This window comes from Trachurus trachurus (assembly GCF_905171665.1).
Source record: "Trachurus trachurus genome assembly, chromosome: 13".
Taxonomy (NCBI): domain Eukaryota; kingdom Metazoa; phylum Chordata; class Actinopteri; order Carangiformes; family Carangidae; genus Trachurus; species Trachurus trachurus.
The window spans coordinates 10,739,650-10,759,649 of NC_139892.1; the positions used below are offsets into that span (position 1 = coordinate 10,739,650).

At 42.6% G+C, this 20,000-nt stretch overlaps 1 protein-coding gene across 1 annotated transcript in view; it reads right to left on the reverse strand.

Moving 5' to 3' along the window:
• dpf1 (double PHD fingers 1) overlaps positions 1–20,000 on the reverse strand; it is a gene marked incomplete at its 3' end in the record, with an annotated part of 44,541 nt that overhangs the window by 17,863 nt on the left and 6,678 nt on the right. The window contains exons 2-8 of the mRNA XM_083985497.1: positions 10,998–11,027; positions 10,204–10,364; positions 8,548–8,655; positions 7,593–7,720; positions 5,286–5,375; positions 4,213–4,291; positions 3,964–4,095 (exon numbers count right to left, since the gene is read on the reverse strand). Coding sequence (XP_083841623.1) covers positions 3,964–4,095; positions 4,213–4,291; positions 5,286–5,375; positions 7,593–7,720; positions 8,548–8,655; positions 10,204–10,364; positions 10,998–11,027 — 728 coding nt within the window. The remainder of the gene's footprint in view (positions 1–3,963; positions 4,096–4,212; positions 4,292–5,285; positions 5,376–7,592; positions 7,721–8,547; positions 8,656–10,203; positions 10,365–10,997; positions 11,028–20,000) is intronic.

Genomic DNA, 20,000 nt, shown 5'->3' on the forward strand with positions numbered 1-20,000 from the left:
ACCACACGCTGGTAGAAAACCGGCCCTGGGGGTGAAAATAAGTAGCCACAAAGAAACAAAAGACGGTGAGCAATTTGCTTAGTGTGGATGCTGCAGCTGACAGGAGGAGGAGGAGGTTTGAGGTCTGAGTCACGACCTGCACATGGAAACCTAAATATTTGCTTTAGTTGTCGTTATCTCTCTCCTGTGGTACCCATTAGCAGAACCTGTTCAGTCCTGCGATAACTGCAGTCTTGGGATGCCGGCAACACACGGCGCTTGTTATGCATTATTCTGCCACTACCACTTTTATTTTTTTAATTTTTTTTTACTGTGCAACTGATCTTTGGACGATCTTGCTCTACTCCTCAAATGCCTGTACAAACCTGTGTCCCTCCAGGTTTCGCACTAGGCCCCTTTACAGCTTCAGGAAGTCTGCCAATATTCAGGGAGCCTCATACTTGATCTGATTAAATACAAGCCAAAAGCCCCCATAAGGGACGATGATGTGGCACGAGATGAAATCCACACTGTCGCTCGACATGAGCGAAAACGCACACGGGCCAGACATTGTTCATGACGGGCATTATAACTTGTCAAACACAAGGTGTAAGTAATAACATTTATAATGGCCGCCTCTCATTAAATAGCTCTGTGCAGCCGGCTCCATTTCCCTAAAGCGTCTTAAGGTTAGAATGATTTTAGCCCCGTAGATTTACAATTGGACTAAGAGCATCTTAGTTTTAAGATGCTTCTGGGAAACTAAGTCCTGCTTTGTTACACACTGGCTTATTGGAACACATAAAGTTTCACCTGAGCTACTCCTGCCGCCTATTAACATGTTTTCAGTGGGAAAACTGCACTAAATCTGAAGTCAGGTGGAGCAGATGCACTCTGGGTAAAATATTGTTTTAACTAAGAAGCGAGAGAGTCAGTTTAAGATGGTAAAGGGACAAAAATTGCAGTTCTTTCAAACAAACAAAGTCTTAAAGTAAAAAAAAAAAGCTTAATTTTTAGCTAAAATCAGCACAAAATTATGATCATCAGTGTTTGTTTGCATAAACTGATCTATTTTCTCCACTGATGGACATTTTTTCAGTGCTGTTTTATGTTGTATTTATTCATATTCATAGTTTTTTCTATACACATGACGTCTTATGAAGTGTAATATTAACACAAATGGATGTTTTTACATCTTCTGTTGTTGTAGATGACAGATGAATAATTGCTATTAGCTCACTGTGGCTCAATTATATTTAATTATGCACTGTCCCTGTGCAAATAAACAATAAAAAAAGAGATGAATAGAATACGAACGACTGTAAATCGTGAGGGGAGGAATTGTCCCGTTCAGATTTAATTCCCATAATGCTGAGCTTTGGCCTTCAGGATGTGATAAATTGATGGGTATGCTCCCCTGTGACAGTGCTCACTGCAACAATGGTCACTCTCTGCATTAATGATTTATTATTGTGACATAAAGTATGTTTGATATATTGCACCCCTCCAAATCCGGGGTCAGTCAGAAACAAGATGTCGGGGGTCCACCACGGCCGCGCTAAGCAGCTGAGCTCCGTCGTCGGCCGCTCTCCTCTCTGAGCTAAACGCTAATGCTAAGCAGTTGTAATGTTTACCGTCTTAATTTAGCGTGTTACTGCTGTTATTTGCTGATTAGCACTAAACAGAAAGTGCAGCCGAGGCTGATGGGAATGTCGTTAGGTTTATAGGTGTTTTGGTGATAAAAACCCTAAGTCAGTGATCTGATAATGGAGCCAGAGGAAAAGCCAGAGCATCAACACACACATCCAAGTGTTACAGTTCAACATGAGCGGATATATTTACAGGATTTCACCACAATCCATCCAGCAGCTGCAGATATTTCACTCAAAACTATCAATATAGAAATCTCATGGTCGCACTTTAGGAAATGTAGGTCAACAAAATCATTATATGAATCCATACAATAGTTAAGGCGGTTCAGTTTGGGACCAAAGTGGCAGATGATGACAGACCAACAAACCAACATTTATAAACACAAGCTGTAAAACATCTGCTCCACTTCCTTCCCTCCAGCTTCTGGCGAGAAGTGCTAGAGGCATTTGCAAGTAATGCCACCACCACGGGTCTTCATTATAAGTACTTCATAATACTCTGGACCAGTACGTTAATGGATACTCATTAAGTCGTTGATGTCTGCAGCCATACTGTGTGCTGTAACTTTAAAGGTCCATTGAAAGGTGCAAATGTGAGAGTGCGCTGCTGGCAAGTGTGTGCAAGACAGTGTAGTGTACGTCGTCCGGTGTTTGTTCGCTGACTGATCGCCGTTGATTGACGAGTCATTTGTTCTCTCGCTGAGCTGACGTGTCTTTTGCGGGAGCTGTTGAAAGTGTCTGAGGTGTTGCATTAGCTCAGGTGGGTGATGACTAATGGAAACACTATAAAAGGTGTTCAGCTTTACTCTGTCAGGAGATTAACATCAATCATTTCTGCTGTAATGTGGAGAACTTGTGCTCAGGCTGCATGCAAAATACATTACGCCACACATTTCTTGTGCGTTGTTATTGAAATAGATGTAGATAGGTCTATTTATTATCTGCATTCAGTCACATTTTGATGCTGCTTGTGTCATATATTCTGGCTGTGGACAGGAGACAACACAGTTAAGTGTGTCTATTGAGAGTAAAACCGCATCAGTTCACGGAGGAGATGCAAATACTGCAGATCTAAACACAACATGTTTTTCTCTTTAGACCTGCAGTAAACAGAAAAACATGTTCCTGGTTGTGTGCGTTCACATTACGGTGCTGTGACATAATCCTCACTGTCACTGCTGTTGTCTCAACAAGCTCCCATCTCCAACTGTGACTACACAAATCATAATATTACACAAGACTGTGTTATATCAATAACTACTGAAGTAAAATAACTACTAGAGTTCAAATTGTCTCTACTTTTTTAGTCTCTGTTACATTCTACGTAAACATTAGTGACATTAAAGGTCCTATATTGTATAAAGTGAGATGTCCGTGTGTTTTTGTAACTAGAAAGCAGCTCTAGGTTCTGTATTAATAGTGTGAAAGTATCAAAGCCTCAGTCCACAGAGAAATGCACACAGCCTGTATTTAGAAACTGAACCTTCAAACAAGCCGTCAGGACTTCCTGTGATTTTGTGATGTCACAACAAAGCTTTCACCTTTCTCAGCCTTTTGCCTGGACCCAACATTCATCTTTGAGCCAGTGTTTTACCTCAAAGTTGCTACATTTTCATTCGATATGTCAGCCGATTAGACGACAGGCTGAGATTCTCTCTTCTGATTGGCTCACTAACCTGTTGTTACCATAGTTACAGAGTGAAGCCTGAGGGAGGAGAGGAGAACTACACTGAGATGGGTTTTTTTGTTTCTTTAAACTTCAAATATATCTTCATAAATAAATAAAACACAGCAAACTATGGGATCGTTTGAGAAAAGTTTTCATCTAAAGCTGCACCATCAGTTCACCAAAGCTTCCACCTGACCTTCGTTTATCCCAGGTCACGCTCACTGACTCGGTTTCATCTACCACGAGCACGGTTCAAAACTGCGTCGCTGCATCAATCTGATCAGGGGGGGAAACTGTCGGAGCAGAGGAGATCAGCTAAAAAAAACCAACGCTCCACTGGGAGAAATCTTATCTTTCATCCACATGAGTGCAAACTTTGGATTTTCGCTTTAGTCAGCACTGTAACTATCTATAAAGCTGCAGGAGGAACTCTGGGACGACGAACGATCAATAGTACTTGATGATATCCTGATTATTAAAACTCACTGAGATGATGACCCCTGAAATCGCTGCACCTAAAACTACACGTTCATTCTGTAACCGAGAAACCCAGAAACAGCTCGAACCGACCGACCGACCGACCGAGACGCTCCACATGAGGTAAATAACAACAGACGACGAGGCAAACTGCTCGCAGCATTAATATTCAGACAGCAGACTCACGCTTGTGGTTGTTCTTGCGCTGGAAAGGTAGCGTGTGTCGCTCTGAGTCTTCCTCCCCCTCCTCATCTGCCAGGTGGGTGTGAGTATAATGGTAACTCAGCCCTGGGCGGTTCTTATAGCGCTTTCCACAGACTGAAACACAAACACACACATAACACAGTGTATAACATTAGCATTCTGCACATGTTAGTTCAGAATTGTTACATGAAGAGAAACGTGAATGAGGATGTAACGTTGAAACACACTCACTGTCACAGACGTAAGGCTTGTCTCTGTCTTCGATGGCAGGCAGCTCTTGTCTCTTTCTCATGCCCCCGACACCGTAGGCCTGCAGCGCACACACAGACACACACACACACACACACACTTGTAAACAACTCAGACTACCACATGCAAAATCAGACATGATCAAATCATCATACATGAGATACACTTGAAAAGTTTTAACACCTAAATGCACACATACGCACACACAAAAAAAGGGTGTAAGAGCGCACTCGTCCTCCATTTGTGTGTTCAAGTGCCAACATACACACACACATACTCACATATACACCATCATGCATGCACACACACACGCACACACACACGTTTGCATTCTAATCATCTGCTCTCAGTGTAAAGCTCCACTTGCAGCAGGAGGAGGCTGATGACACCTAGCAGGGGAGCAACAGCTCCAATTAGCAACCCTGGTGTCTGTGTGTGTGTGTGCATGTGTATAAATGTGTGTGAGATGCGTACCAGAATAAATTGTTAACACTTGATTATCTTCCCATAGGATGCCCAAAAAGAGTGTGGAGAAAAAAAAAACCTGTCTGATCTAATCAAAGTTGTAAAAAAAAAAAAAAAGAGGAAGATATCCCAGCGTGGTTTCAATTTCTGGATCTGTTTGCCATGTACCGATGCTCTTCATAATAACTGTTAGTTTGACATTTCATTACATTACAGAGTGCGGCACAAAATTATACTACTATGTGTCGGAAATACATCAAGTCAAAAATGACCATATAGTCACACAATCTGAAAAAGGAACAGATGTGATGATGGCTGCAATTTTCTTCTTAGATTTTATTGGCAATTCACACTGACTCTCATGTATTTTCACATCAAAGCATCTTACGGGCTGTTGTGTTAAAGTGACATCTACTGTAACACACAACTGTTCATGCTCATGCACAGGAAGGACACTGCTTCACCTCAGGCCCGACACAGTTTGATCATGAGCTCAGTCTCAGCCAAACAATGATATTGTTTCCTTTTTTTTTTACTTTAATATGAGGGGAAACAAAGATATGATGTGTGAAATGTCATCATTGTCTTACCCGTGCTTTGGTACGGTTCTTTCTCTTAGGAACGTCTTCCTCCATCTCATCCACCTCCAGCTCGTGAGGGAAATCCCCGACAAGCAGCTTCTGTTGGGAGACAGAGACACGAGGACGGACTGTACTGTAAAAGTCAGGTCAGTTTGTTTCTGCTTCTCTTTTCTTTTCCTTCCACTCATCTCTGTTTTCTATTTCCTTTCGCCCTGTTCCACACGGACCCACGGGTGGTCATGAAATTGCGCTCCTTCCTGCTGACTGTGAGGGTGTTTGCTTAATCCCAGTGGAAAGGGGGAACGACTGTAAGAGCAGAACCATTAACACTAAGTGTAGCCAAATGTGTCACCATTTCACTGAAATAAACAATTCGATTAACAACTTCCTCGGCTTAAGGGACTCAAAATGCAATTCAGTATTCTTCTAAAACGCCAGGGGACTCCTGATTGAAACAGAAAGAACAAAATAAAGCAGCAAAGATGTTGATTTTTAGTTCCTGTACAGTAGTTGACCTCTGTTGTTAAAGGGATAGTTCAACATTTTGGCAAATTCGCCCATTGCCATAATCCCTATAGTCATAGCAGTACAGGAGGTTCATTACCTTTAATTATCGATGCATGTTGTTTTGAGATCAGCGAGGCAGAGACGTGAGCTGCTCTGTGAACACAATCAAACTCATCAAATACACAACCCAACAACTCCAAAACGCTCTGGTGGACAAGTTGTGACCTGCACATTCACCACGCTATGAAATTATCATGTGTAATCAGGGGTGGAAAGTAACGAGTTACATTTACTCTTGTTACTGTAATTGAGTAGTTTTTTGTGTACTTGTACTTTTTTGAGTAAAAGATCATCAAACAACTCGTAATATTAGACAAAGATGACCCAAGTAAGTATAAAATGACATGCACTGAGAATATGAGGTCAATCCCTGGCCATTATCCCCCCCACCCCCTTACCCATAAGAAGTAACTATAAGTAACTTTTACTCTGAGTACATTTTAAATGAACTACTTTTTACTTTAACTTGAGTAGATTTTTTTGGTACTCTTTCCACCCCTGTGTGTAATTATGTAACATTACAACACATGAAGCAAATACTCAGAACTACTTTCTTGAGTGAATGGGAGTAGCTGCACTAAACGTGGCTGTTGTGGCTTTCCTTCGTGTTGTCAAAGTCACGTGAGAGGATGAAACCTACAGTGTGCTTTTGAAATCACTCCGCCCAGCAGCCGTGTCTGGAACGTAGTTTCGGCTTTACCTTTACCTCTAAAACAACTCCGTCTCGTGATGTTACATTATTATCCCATAGCGTGGTGAATGTGCAGGTCACAACTTGTCCACCAGAGCGTTTTGGAGTTGTTGGATTGTGTATTTGATGAGTCTGATGAGGAACAGGGGATCGAACATCGATCAAACATGTACCGATTATTAATAATAAAGGTAATGAACCTACCCCTATGACTGTAGGGATTATGGCAATGAGTGAAAAAACTATCCCTTAAAATCTACTTCCCAGTTCACCTATAGTTTGTGATGTAATGTCATGTAAAAATAGGATATATATATAGGATTATATTTTTTTAAATCTGGTAACGATGGGAGGAAGATGCTGAAGCAGAGGCCAGCTGAGAGAGGCTGGAGTTGGAGGAAGCCCTGGGTTAGAGGCCTTAACCACTGCTTTAGCTCTCTAAGAGCTGAGAGGGCCACTCACTCAACAGCTGATTGATTAGCTGTCCGGTTGAGTTCAAGGGTTCAAGAGCAGCGGCCTCTAGCTGGCGAAATACTGAGACGGATGAGCATTAAGTTTCTACTCTGGAGTTACTGAGCGCCACTTGTTGTATAGAGAGATGATGCAAAGTTTCCTCAAAAAAAAAAAAGAGAGTTGAAAAGAGAGTTGATCTGTAAAACACATGAGCAGATTCCCGGTAAAAACACTAATACTTGCTGCTGTGCAAATCACACACAGTCATAAGCACACACACACACACACACACACACACACACACACACACACACACACACACACACACACACAATGACACACACACACACACACACACACACACACACTGTGCCAGGAGGGAGTTGTCAGAGCCGTGGGAGCCATGTCACCAACAAAACACACACTCGTAGAGAGACAAAGGCAGAGACAGACAAAGAAACACAAACACAGGGAGTAATACAGACAGATAAAAAGAGATAGAGCGGCTGACATAAGAGGAAAACAACAGGAACAAGACACAGAGAACAACAAAAGAAGCGAAGAGGGAAATGAGAGAGAGGAGAGGGAAGACGATCGAGTCTCACCTGACACTCGCTCATTGGCTCCTCTTCCTTGGTTTCTACCTTCTTGTCCAGGGTTTCCCCGGCGAGCAGCGACTCCAGCACAGGGCCGTCGGGGATGCCCCCCTCCTTCTTTAGAGAGGCCTCGTAGTCTGATGGGGGGGAAACGAGACAATTACAATCAGAAAACAGCGGAGGTCTCACATTCATGCTGACGGGCTCATTGAAGCTGGCTCTGCCCCGAGGAAACAAAAATTTGGCTGATTCACGAAGTGCACAAGGACCTCGGCAGAGCGCAGAGGCTGAAACCGTCATCTGCAATTTGGATGAAATATCACACGACTGAGGCTGAAGTGTCCACATTTTTCTTTTACTGGTATTTTTCTCTCCATGTAACCCACAGGCTGCAGAATAAAAACTTAGTGCTTCTGAATGAGGAGCATTTATTACAGTTTTGATGTGGAATTTAAGATAAAATTGAACAAAATAAGAAAGGGGGGGATGAAGAGTTTCGATTTAAATTTTTTTTAAAGGGACAACGAGGAGTTTCTATTTGGTTATAAAAAAGTCTCACGGTAATGTGGATGAATCTACGCTACCCACACTTGTTAATGGGCCCATTTTCGATAAATATATTGTTTTGTCTCTATCGTTATTTTGTTATTATTAGTGGTGGCGGAAATGCTGGTCGAGCCGACCAGCGTTTCTTTACTTTCGTTTCGCGGCGAGTCATGAGAATAACGCAGCAGAATCGCCGTTTATGGTCGAAACTACGATGGTATGTGATTGTCTTTGAACCTCTGACTTTAATTCTTGATGAATGAAAACATGAGTCCGTCTTGCGCCGGTCAAAGAATTTCACGGTGCGCGCGGAGGCTCATAAATGTAGTGGGAAAACGCTTCGCTTTTCCAAAACTCCTCGTTGTCCCTTTAAAACAGATTCGAAGTCCCCTCAAATGATCTGGTCCGTTCTTCTTACCGATCTTGAACTCGATCGGTACGAGCCGCGGGTCCTCCAAGATGTTTAGCCGTCTCTTCTTGCGCCAGCAGCGAGCTGGATATGTGTACAACTGACCTGGAGCATGACCTGAAACACAGACGGACACACACGGCTTAATATACACGGACGCACCAACGTGACACAAGATGAAGTTGTTAAAGTATGACCAAGAGGACAAAGTATTTTTCTTAATGTTTTGCCTCATCCAGGTGAAGTGGTGCTTTTAGCAAACTGCTAACACATCATGCATGTTAACATTTGCTAATTAGCGCATACAGCAAAGGCTGATGGGAGCCACATTAGTTTTGCAGGCACTATAAATTAAATAAACCCTTCAGTGACGCTAGAAACATCAATTAATAATCAATTTCTCCTTTTACTTCTCTTTACTTGCTAATGAGGTTGCTGGGACACTCATCACAGAGATTATGAAACTGATCCAGTCACCTCGACAAGTTTTGTTATGTTCATACTTAAGATTTAAGAAAAGAAAAGGCTTTTGTGGTGTACTTTGTTTATAGTCGAACATTAACTTTTTATTTCTACAGATCGTATGCAGGATTCAAAAAATCACAAGAGAGTGGTTCATTTTCTAAATGCCGAACAAATAGTGTGAGTATCAGAAACTCTTGTTTTTGCTACAGAACTTGTTTCCAACAATATTTCAAAAGCTAATGCATAAATCCCCTCAGCTTTTTGTTGAGGGATCCAGGGCGATGCTAACATCGGTTCGGCCTACAAAAATACATCATCCCTGCAGCACAAAATAAGAGGTGAACTGTCTGACTGACCGACCGACTGACTGACTGACTGACTGACTGACTAGCTTTTCCATCCCTAGAGCCACAACACTGGCTTGGCCAAAAGTATAAATGGTAAAGTTGTAAATAGTTGTCTGCAGTGCACCACTGTGCATGCATCCAAATCCAAACTGTGCGATTATTAATATAGTTTTTTAAAAATATACAATAAATTGTTCTTTTATTGCTTTTGGAAAACTTTATATCAAGTTTGTTTCTAACAAACAGCAGCCAATGAAAAGTCATTTCAATTAACCAAATAGGAACAGAAATGAAATCGTTAACGCATGCAAATCAAGTCAATCAGTTTAATTCAGCTCCATTGTATGCAAATCAAGTTAGAACTAAAAACTAACTAACAAACAAAGGGATTATACTGGCAGACACATAGCCTACAAACTCAAGTTTTAATACACACACACACACAAACACACACACATAGAGAGTGCACTCTCTCTGGAATAGTTGGTGCCAGCGGCGTATCATTGCCTACAGGGGTGTCTGATTCACTGCCAAAATACACTGATGTTACAGAGCGAGAGAGAGAGAGAGAGAGAGAGAGAGAGAGAGAGAGAGAGAGAGAGAGAAAGCGATGAGAAAACACCCTTTGGGGAAAGTGAAAGAAAAAAAAAAGTTGAGGTGTGAAAGGTAGGAGGCCGGGAAAAGAGGAGGAGGTGGAGGAAATGAGGGAGGAAGGAAAGAGAGACAGAAACAAGCAGTGCAAGGGGGAAGGAAGCCGCAGGACAAATGACTGGAGAGAATAATTTGTGCAGCACAACAGCTGGCAAACACAACACAACACACAACACACACACATACACATAGAGACACACACCCGGTCCACGGTGGTTCTTCTCCATCCAGATGTAACAGTTGCTCTGGGCCACGCCGGTCTGCGAGTCCAGGAAGGGGAGACGCATGGAGCGCTCGGCACACAGACGGGCATTGTAGCTGCGGCAGTGTTCAATGGCCTCCTTATAAAACTCCTCACCAAGACTGAAGGGGGAGGAGGAGGAGGAGAGGAGGGAGAGGAGGGGGAGAGAGAGGGGGATTAGGGAGAGGAGGAGGAGGTCAGAGGTGAAGGAGAGAGAGGGAATACAGTCCAACATCAGCAGGGAAACACTGCATACTGTAGTGTGTGGTTGTGGTGCGAACACACGTCTATGTAAGTGCATGTGTGTAAGTCAAAAGGGGCAGTAAGTGGACAGTCATGGGCAGCTATTGTGTGTCTGTGTGTGTGTGTGTGTGTGTGTGTGTGTGTGTGTGTGTGTGTGTGTGTGTGTGTGTGTGTGTGTGTGTGTGTGTGTGTGTGTGTGTGTGTGTGTGTGTGTGTGTGTGTGTGTGTGTAGGCAGGCCATGGAGATGCACAGTCCTATTAACCTGGGTCACAGCCGATGAGCTGGCAGCGACACACTGTTAACACCACACACATACACACACACACACACACACACACATACAGACGCCCAATAACTGCACACAGAGCACTCACACGTTTTTTTTTTCACTGTGTGGACAATGTTGAATGTGCACTGTATTTTATCACCTGTACAAGTGTGAGTTTGATTAAAATTCAGTGTAATATTCGTCTCTTTGTTCCTCCCTCCCATCTCTCTTCCTCCTTCTTACCTGTTCTTGATGACTGCACCTCCAGATTGCCTGTAGGGAGAAGAAGAGGAGAAGAAGGAGAAGAAGAAAAGGAAAAAAAAAACAATATATGTGTGGTGAGTCACTCATACACCCCACCCAGCCACCCACTCGTCATTTGGCTTCTCATTCTTTTACATCTTTCCCCCTCACTCACTCGCTCACACCTTCACTTTTCTGTGAATTGTGTCCATTCTCTGCTTTTTCTTTTCTTTTCTTCTTTCTTTTCTTTTCTTTTTTTTGGGCATGTTTAACTTTCACACTTTAAATTTTCCTCCATCATTTTCTTCCCACTTCTGTCTCTCTCCTCTCTTTGTCTCCCTCCTGTTAATCACTCCTCTCTCGTGTCTTCCTGCTGAGTGCAGACATCAAGGTCACTCTGCTATACAGACGGTGGTGGTGGTGGCTACAGTACAGGACACACACAAAGCTACAGCTGCACACACACACATGCACACACACACACACACACACACACACACAGCTACAGCTACAGCACAGGGCCGACAGCCACCAAAACCAAAAAACATGCTGTGCAGTCGCCGATATTTGCTGGATTTTGTTCTGTGCATCATCTAAAAGGAAGTTACAAATCAACGGATTGATTAATTTTGCAGAGGTTTGCATGGTGATGAAATGTGGTTTGTATGGTTTTGTGTTTTGTGTTAATATCACACTCCTATACGGTATCACTCTCAGACTCAGCACTGACAGAACAAAAAAACAGGATCACAGCTGATGCAACAACCAGAGAGATTGCCTTTTTGTTATTCCATGTCTTCAAAACTGTAGCACCTACATTACCCACAATGCAACAAGACCACTTCAGACAGACAGTGTGTCACTGTAGCTAAGGTAACTGTGAGCCTTAAGCAGAAATAAGGAGCCGCTTTGCATCAGTCTGGTAATCTCACATCTTTCAAACTCTAAACTTCAAGAGTTTTTTTGTTTTTTTTTAAGTCGCACACTTTTTGGGGGGGGGGGGGGGGGTTTTTGCCTTTTTTATTTTATAGGACAGAGAAAAGTGAAAGAAAAGTCAGGATAAGAAAGGGAGCGAGAGAGGAAGACAGGCAGCAATGGGCCGCAGGTGTGATTCAAACCCTAAAGACTTAACCTACATGGTACCGTTACTCCCCACAGGTGAACCACCAGGAGCTCCTTAATCTCTTGTTGTCTTCAACCAACACTGACTCAATTGTTACCACTTAATGTAATTCATTATATCTCATGCATCTCCCTCTGGAGCCACAAAAGCTGTTTACTGTATACAACCTCTTTTTTCACATATACTGTACAATCATGCTTCCTTGTGCCTGACTAATCTGTAAAATCAGCGGGGTGTCCCTTTAAACAGGTAAAATAAAATAAAAATCATCTGAAAGTAAAAGTAGAAGTTATTAATATACTTTCGCTTTGGTTTTTAACACTGTAAGTGTAAAAGAACCTGCCCAAACAATTACAGGAGAAAATATTGGCTGGCGAGATCAAAACCAAAGACTAAAACTTCTTGGGCCTCATCCATTATGCACCATTTTGTAACGTTTGGATGAAATTTGTTTTTGTGAGGAAAACAGAAAGAAAGAAATGAATAAAAAACAACAGTTTTACATAAAATTCAAAATTGCAAAACCAAATCCTGGGGAGAAGAATTTACTCTATATTAGCACGCTATCTGTACCAAAAATCTAATCAGTTCCTTCTTGGCCCAAGGCCTAAGTTTCTGCCAGTTTTTTTTTTTTTTTTTTTTACTGAGATCTGTTAAATAGTTTTTGAGATATCTGCTAATTAACAGACAAAAAGCAAACAAACTCTAGGGACTAAAAGCCTCCTTGGCTGGGGCAATTATTGAAATTTGCCACAACAACGCGCTACAACAGCACTGTGAAGGTACAAACAGAGCATATAATCATCTTTTACTAGGATAAAAAGCAATCTTAGGTTTGAAAGTATTTGACTTTTCAACAAGACTCTCAAACAAAAAGAAGATTATTTATGGTTTAATGTCCTTAGAAGCTGGATTAAAGCTGTTTTGTTTTTTCTCTCACAGGAAATACAGTAAGATGTGTGTATGTGGAGGGATGGGGGATGGGGGCGGGGCGGAGGGGGGCTCTTTGGAAAATGTCAAGTAGAATCAACTTTACTATCCTGGTTGGAAATAAGGAACAAGGACAGAATCAAACCAGCGATCAGACCCAGCAGATACTGGTGAGGTCTGACACCTTCAAAAACATCCTAAACTAGTTCAGGCCGTCACTGGACGTGTGACATTTAAAGGATGTGATCGGGGCATCAATATGGGGAAGGGGTCATGAACGAGCTGCTCACGTAACGCTGAAGAGAATATGTTCTCCAGCGCCAGCAAAAGGTTTCGCATATGAGTTTTTATGGAGGAGCAACATCCAAACTTTTTCTCCTGTCGCTTCGCTTTGCTTTAGTGATCATCGTTGCAGGTTGGAGCAGGACAGAGAGATTGGTCCAGAAAATAATTTAAAATACAGTATATTGAAGGGATAGTTCAACATTTTGGCAAATTGGGCCATTGTCATAATCCCTATAGTCATAGCAGTAGTTTCATTACCTTTAATTGTCGGTGCAAGCTATTTTTAGAACGGTGGAGCAGAGCCGCAAGCTGCTCAGAGCTACGCTACGGAGGCTAATGGGATTTCTTGGTTTCCCTCATCAAATACACAATCCAACACCTCCAAAACGCTCTGGTGGACAAGTTGTGACCTGCACATTCACCACACTATGAGATAATAACAGAACGTTACCAGACAGAGTTGTTTTAGAGGCAAATACAGAGACTGCTTGCTGAAAAACTGCCCCTGAAGGCAACGTGCATCCTCTAAAACAACTCTGTCTGGTAACGTTCTGTTATTATCTCATAGCGTGGTGAATGTGCAGGTCACAACTTGTCACCAGAGCATTTTGGAGTTGTTGGATTGTGTATTTGATGAGTTTGATAAGGGAAACCAAAAAATCCCATGAGCCTCCGTAGCGTAGCTCTGAGCAGATCATGGCTCTGCTCCGCTGATCTAAAAATAGCTTGTACCGACAATTAAAGGTAACGAACCTACTGCTATGACTATAGGGATTATGGCAATGGGCCAATTTGCCAAAATGTTGAACTATCCCTTTAACAAATACGTGGTTAGATCTACACAGAAGTTCAGACGATGCTGTTCAACCATGATAAAACACTGCAGGTAAAAAGTAACAGCACCTGAATGCAGGAATTTTAAATCAGACCTTGTAGCAGCAGAGGCGCGAGTGGCTAAAACAGAGAGGCAGCCATTCCCCTGGACACCGGTGTACCCACTGTTTGCATATAAATAGTCATGAGGTGGGAAAATAAACACTCGCACACGCTGAGAGGTGCTCAAAGTGTCGCATACATTCAAAGAACACGCGTCCGCAAAGCCTTACATACGCTGCCTTTTAAAATATTAAGAGTAACGCGGGAGAATGAAAGGACTTGAACTTCAAGAGCTGCTCTGGTGACCAAAGTGGAAAACCAGAGAGAGAGAGAGAGAACGGTTGAGTGGAGGATGAAAAAAAAGGAAAACATTCAAAATGTAAAACAGCTCACCCCTGAGCTCCCCATCCACCTCCTCCCTCAGCACTGCTCTCACTTTAAAACCCTGCTCCTTTCCATCCCTCCATCACCTCCATCCCTCTCTCCTCCGCTACCTTTAGAGGTATTGGAATAAACCCCCCACCCCCCACCCCTCCCTCTTCTGTCTCTCTCTCTCTTCTCTCTTTCTCTCTCTCTCTTCGATAATAAGTTGACAGCTGTAGAAAATGGCTTCTTTCAATTTGGGTGCTCCCAATCTCATTATATTGTGATAGCAGAGCTGCATGACTGTTTGCCTGTTTGGAGGCTCGTGCAGCAGCAGAGGCACTCGGAGAGGAGGCAGAGAGAGAGAGAAGGAAGAAGGAGGAGGAGGAGGAGGAGGAGGAGGAGATGCACAAAAGAGAAAAGTTAGGAGAAGACATAATGGGGGGAATGAGAGGGGTAGAGGAGGGAAAACGAGAAAGCAGAAACACAGAAAGCATAAAAAGGAGGAGAGGGATGAAAAGACAGAGAGAGAAGGCACTGAGCTCTGCAGAGTCAGAGCAGGACGACCTATGAAGAGAGAGACACATGTGTCCGGAAGACCACCTCTATTTCAGCTGCATTACACCCATCAGAGAGAGAGACAGAGAGAGAGCGAAATCACACTTTCCAAATCAATTTGTAAAATAATAATCTTTTCCTCTTAGATTTGATTTTAAAAAATTACTTTGAAGGGTCGGGGAAGAGCGCGATCAGCAAACAGTCCCCTCTAACTAGATAGCTGGATCTCTCTCATCCCACCAGCTCCTTATGAGTAGAAATAAACCTGCTCTTAATTCAGCGAGGGACATCCCGTCCTCCTCCCTCCCAGGTGGTTTCTACACCAGAGACACGTTTTTTTTTTAAATAAAAAAATTATAGTAGCCCATCAAGTTAATTTTGACTCCGGCTGGCTGACACATGTGCTTTGAAGTTAGCAATAATAGCAGAGACAGTGGTGAGCTCATCAGAAGCCACGTGTCCTCCTCCTCTGTCACGAAATGTAAAGATGAAACTGAAGTGACATTGTGCCTGTGCAGCACAGCAGGGACTCACAGCTATAATACGGTTTGGGAATTACATTTATGTGCTTTTCTTATCGAGATCCAGTCGCTAAATATGATGCTAAAGGACTCTGTTATCGTAGCCCACCACATCGACTGTCAACAGGATCTTGTTTGCGCTTAATAATACATAAGAGCTGTGTGCTAGCCTGTGCTAACTGACAGCCAACTTCATATTTACTGTAGCCTAATACACACATGGAAAAGCTATGGACAATCTGCTAGGAAGTGAAAGTAAACACAAAAAATTACATAAACAAGCTGCTTATTTGCAAAATTATGTGAATATGATAACAAAAAATAAAAGAGGAGTCTGGTCGCTTTTCCGCTGTTTTGCTAACCCTCGTCCTGGCCATGTGCATTTGTTTACAACTAAGCCTGTGAGAAATCAATAGAGCGGTACATAACTTTATATATCATTCACGATGTAACGATGTGTATATTTTTGAAGTTTGATCCGTCATAAACAAGAGATTACAGGTTGGTTACGGGGCGCCTTTGTATCGCAGTGTGCAGAGACAATAGCTGGGACACCGGGGCGGTTCGTTTTCAGCCAAGAGACGCAATAAGTGACATAAGTTAAGCCATTTATTAAGCCATCACAATTACTGCAAAGCTGTTTAATTAAGGTAAAAGTTATGTATTGTTAAGCTACAAATCCTGCATAGTTCCTCTTTAAGGTAGATAGTCACAGCTGCTTCCAGTACTTGGGGCCTTAGGGGCTTGATTTAAAGTAGCCTTGGAGACCCAAGACCGAAGTCTTCAAATTTCTACATTTTGAGTTATTTTATGAGGCTTTTTTTTGTGTGTGTGTGACAGAGTAGTGAGGAAAATCAGGGAGAGATGTTGGATTCAAACCCACCACTGCAGTTTGGAAAAAGTCGACATGATACGCGCTCTACCAGCCAATGGGACGATCGAGATACTCTCGCTAAATTTGAAGCTAACTATAAGAAGCTATGAGTGAGCGATTTCTGCAGCAGCATGTTTGCTTAATAACAGCCTATACAGTGCTGTGTGCTAACTGACAGCTAGCTTCATATTTCATGCACACACATGGTTCTATAATACATCCATGATGCACACACATGGGAGACCTTGGTGTAAATCTGCTAGGAAGTTAAAGTAAAACACATCTGAATGTAGCCTAGGTGCAAAAAAAGATAAATTTATATTAAAATGCTGCACTCATTTGCAAAATTGTTTGAATTTTCTATCAAAATATTAAGTCACAGCTGCTTCAGTTTAAAGTGGCCTTGATTTTTATTGTGACAGAGGAGTGAGAGAAAACAGGGAGCGATGTTGGATTTAAACCCACCACTGCAGTTTGGACAAAGCCCACATGATACGCGCTCTACCAGCCAATGGTAGCTAGTTACGCCCAGAAACATGAGCTTGTTGATGCCGCCTGCCACTTATTTGCTTTCCACATGTTGATTGTATTGTTGCCTACCTGCTGCCTCTTTGTTGTTGTTGTGCTGTGATGTGTTATTCTAGTGCACCACAATGGAAATAATGACAGTGTTTTTTTTTATCCTCTGTTATTTTTAATGTATATAATGACAGCAGTGTTTATGTGTGTTTTCATTCACGCAAAATGAGCAACCTTATATACATATATATCCATACTATACATGTATATCCACAGTAAATGTGTAGAGGAGGAAGCTGCACCACTCTGGCTTCAGTTCGCTGTGGTCTTGTCGTACCAGGCTGCCGAAAACACAGACCACAGAGAGAAGCGCAGACATAAACCAAACTGCCCATCATCAAACCACACCGCCGACGATGAAGAGAGAGAGGGGGGGGGGGGGGGGGGGGGGGGGGGGGGGGCCTGACGTCGCGCCAAACCCACACATTTGTGGGTTTATGTCTCATTCAGCACGAAAGCTTAATTTTTTTTTTTTTTTTTTTCAATTCGGCTCAATTTCATTATTGTAATAGTTTCAATATTTATTTCTATTTCAGGTTCATTCCAGCTACATTTTCGACTAATGGATGCGCACAGACTCACAAGTGCACAGAGAAATACCAGCAGCTTTAGTAATTAACTGGCACAGGGCCAACTCTACTCTCCCAACAAAACTGGAGCTGACTACCAAAAACGTCCACACCACCAGACATGACGGAAATGACAATCAGACAGTCCTGCGCTGCACAAGGGCACAAAAACAATACAAAGGACATCACACTACCTGTGCACGTGCATCCATGTGCACACACACACAGAGGATAGTATGCAAGCAAATACATGCACATAGTGTAACATCTATCTGTCTATCTATCTACAGCAGTATCTTACACCATATACATCAAGTTATCATATCAGACATTCATCACAGCCCTTTTTTTCTGTTCCTAATGTCATTAAATCATTTGGTAGAAGAGCTTTTATGTTTAAGCACCTACAGATTGGAACAACCTTCCTCCTAATATCAGATCCAGTTCCTCTCTTGGTATTTTCAAGCATGCTCTGTCTTCTCATCTCCTGTTTTAACTGAAGATGCAAGCTCTTTCTGTTTTGTTGAATTGATATTAATCATTATATACTGTCATTTCAGTCTCAGTGTTGGCCATTGTGGCCTTCATACGGTTGTATTGTTCCAATAGAAGTTGTAGTTTTTGTTTGTTTGTTTGTTTGGCTGTCTGTCTGTTTTTCTATATTGTTGAGAACATGTTTGTCTGATGAATTTATGTTTGTCTATATGTTTGGACCCCCTCGAAAACGAGATGGTAGGCTACATCTCAAGGGGTTTATCCAAATAAAGAAATTTCAAGAACAAGAGGACACACAGTGATATACAGTATGTGTGTACATGTGGAAATATAACAAAGAGTTGAATGCATACACACATACAGTAATAATGAGAGGAATACAAACACACACACTAAATCATGATTAGACGAGGAAAAGGAATGATAGTGCCTGCAGCGTGTGTGTCTGTGTGTCTATGTGTGTGTTTGAATCCAAAGCCCACACTGAGCTGTCTGCCTCAGCCTGCACTAAGCAAACAGCAGGGAGGGAGAGGCCTTCATGAAAACACTGGAGGAACTGGTGAGTACACACACACACACATACACACATACACACACATATAAACACCCAAATAAACACACACTCATGTTGCTGACAGGCCGTTGACACACAGCCTTCTTCTTCCTAAAAAGCACAGCCGCCCCACCAGGCCCACCCTGGCTTCGCTATTGTCTGAATCTCTGGGTGATCCTTCACGTCCCATCCAGCAGGAGCGAGCCTGCGGTCGTCCTCGGCAACAAACAACACACTGAGTGAGTGTCCGTCCACAGTGTTGTTGCAGCGCCACACACACACACACACACACACACATACACACACACTGTAAAACACACACATACACACATACACATACAGTACACTGCCCCGCAGCCATTTATGGTTAAGGTGCAATTAACCACACCAATTAAGCTGGTTCTCCCAACACATAGAGAAACAGAGGGCTCCCCCTAGAGGTGAAATTACATTATTGAAGAGAAAGAGGGGAATCATAAAAATTAATCCACAATTAGCAAAAAAAAAAAAAAATGTCAATGCCAACAAAAGATTTCATTTCAATGGCGGTTTCCAACTGGGTGAAATGAGGTAATTAAACTGGAAGGAAATGAAGTAGTCTACATGTAAATGGCTTTATGAGGGCTGAGGGCAGATTGTATGGGAGTGTTTCTGCGTCTTAGATTTGTTAGCAAATGCTGCCGAGACTGTGACTGTTAGCCCCGAGTGTGTGTGTGTGTGTGTGTGTGTGTGTGTGTGTGTGTGTGCGTCTGTGTGTGTGTTTGTGTGTGTATGTGTGTTAGTTTTAAGCCTGTAAAAACACTTGTGCCTACATCTTCAAGTCTGTGCACCTGGTCCACACACCTGTCTCATCCACCATTGTCCATCTGTGCAGTTACTCTCAGACACACACACACACACACACGCATATGTGAGTGTTGTCTGGCCCACGGTGCTTTGTGTGTGTGCGTATGTGTGTGTGCACAGTGGAGAACTAATATCAAGCGGCCTACTACACTACTGTACTGCTCCTCCCCTCCCCCACCTCGGCCCTTTCCATGGCTGAACTCAACAGATTAAACTATGCAATATCACCCTTACCAATTCACCCCCTCCTCCTTCCTCCCCCCATCCTCACTACCCTCAATTCAATTTCTTCTCCACTGTCCTCTCTCTCTCTCTCTCTCTCTCTCTTTCTCTCAGTGAAATGATTCGTCTTTTTTCTCTCTTTTTCCAATCTGTGTGCGCGTGTGTCTGTGTGCGTGTGTGCATGAACACATTTTCCTGTTCTTCTGAAG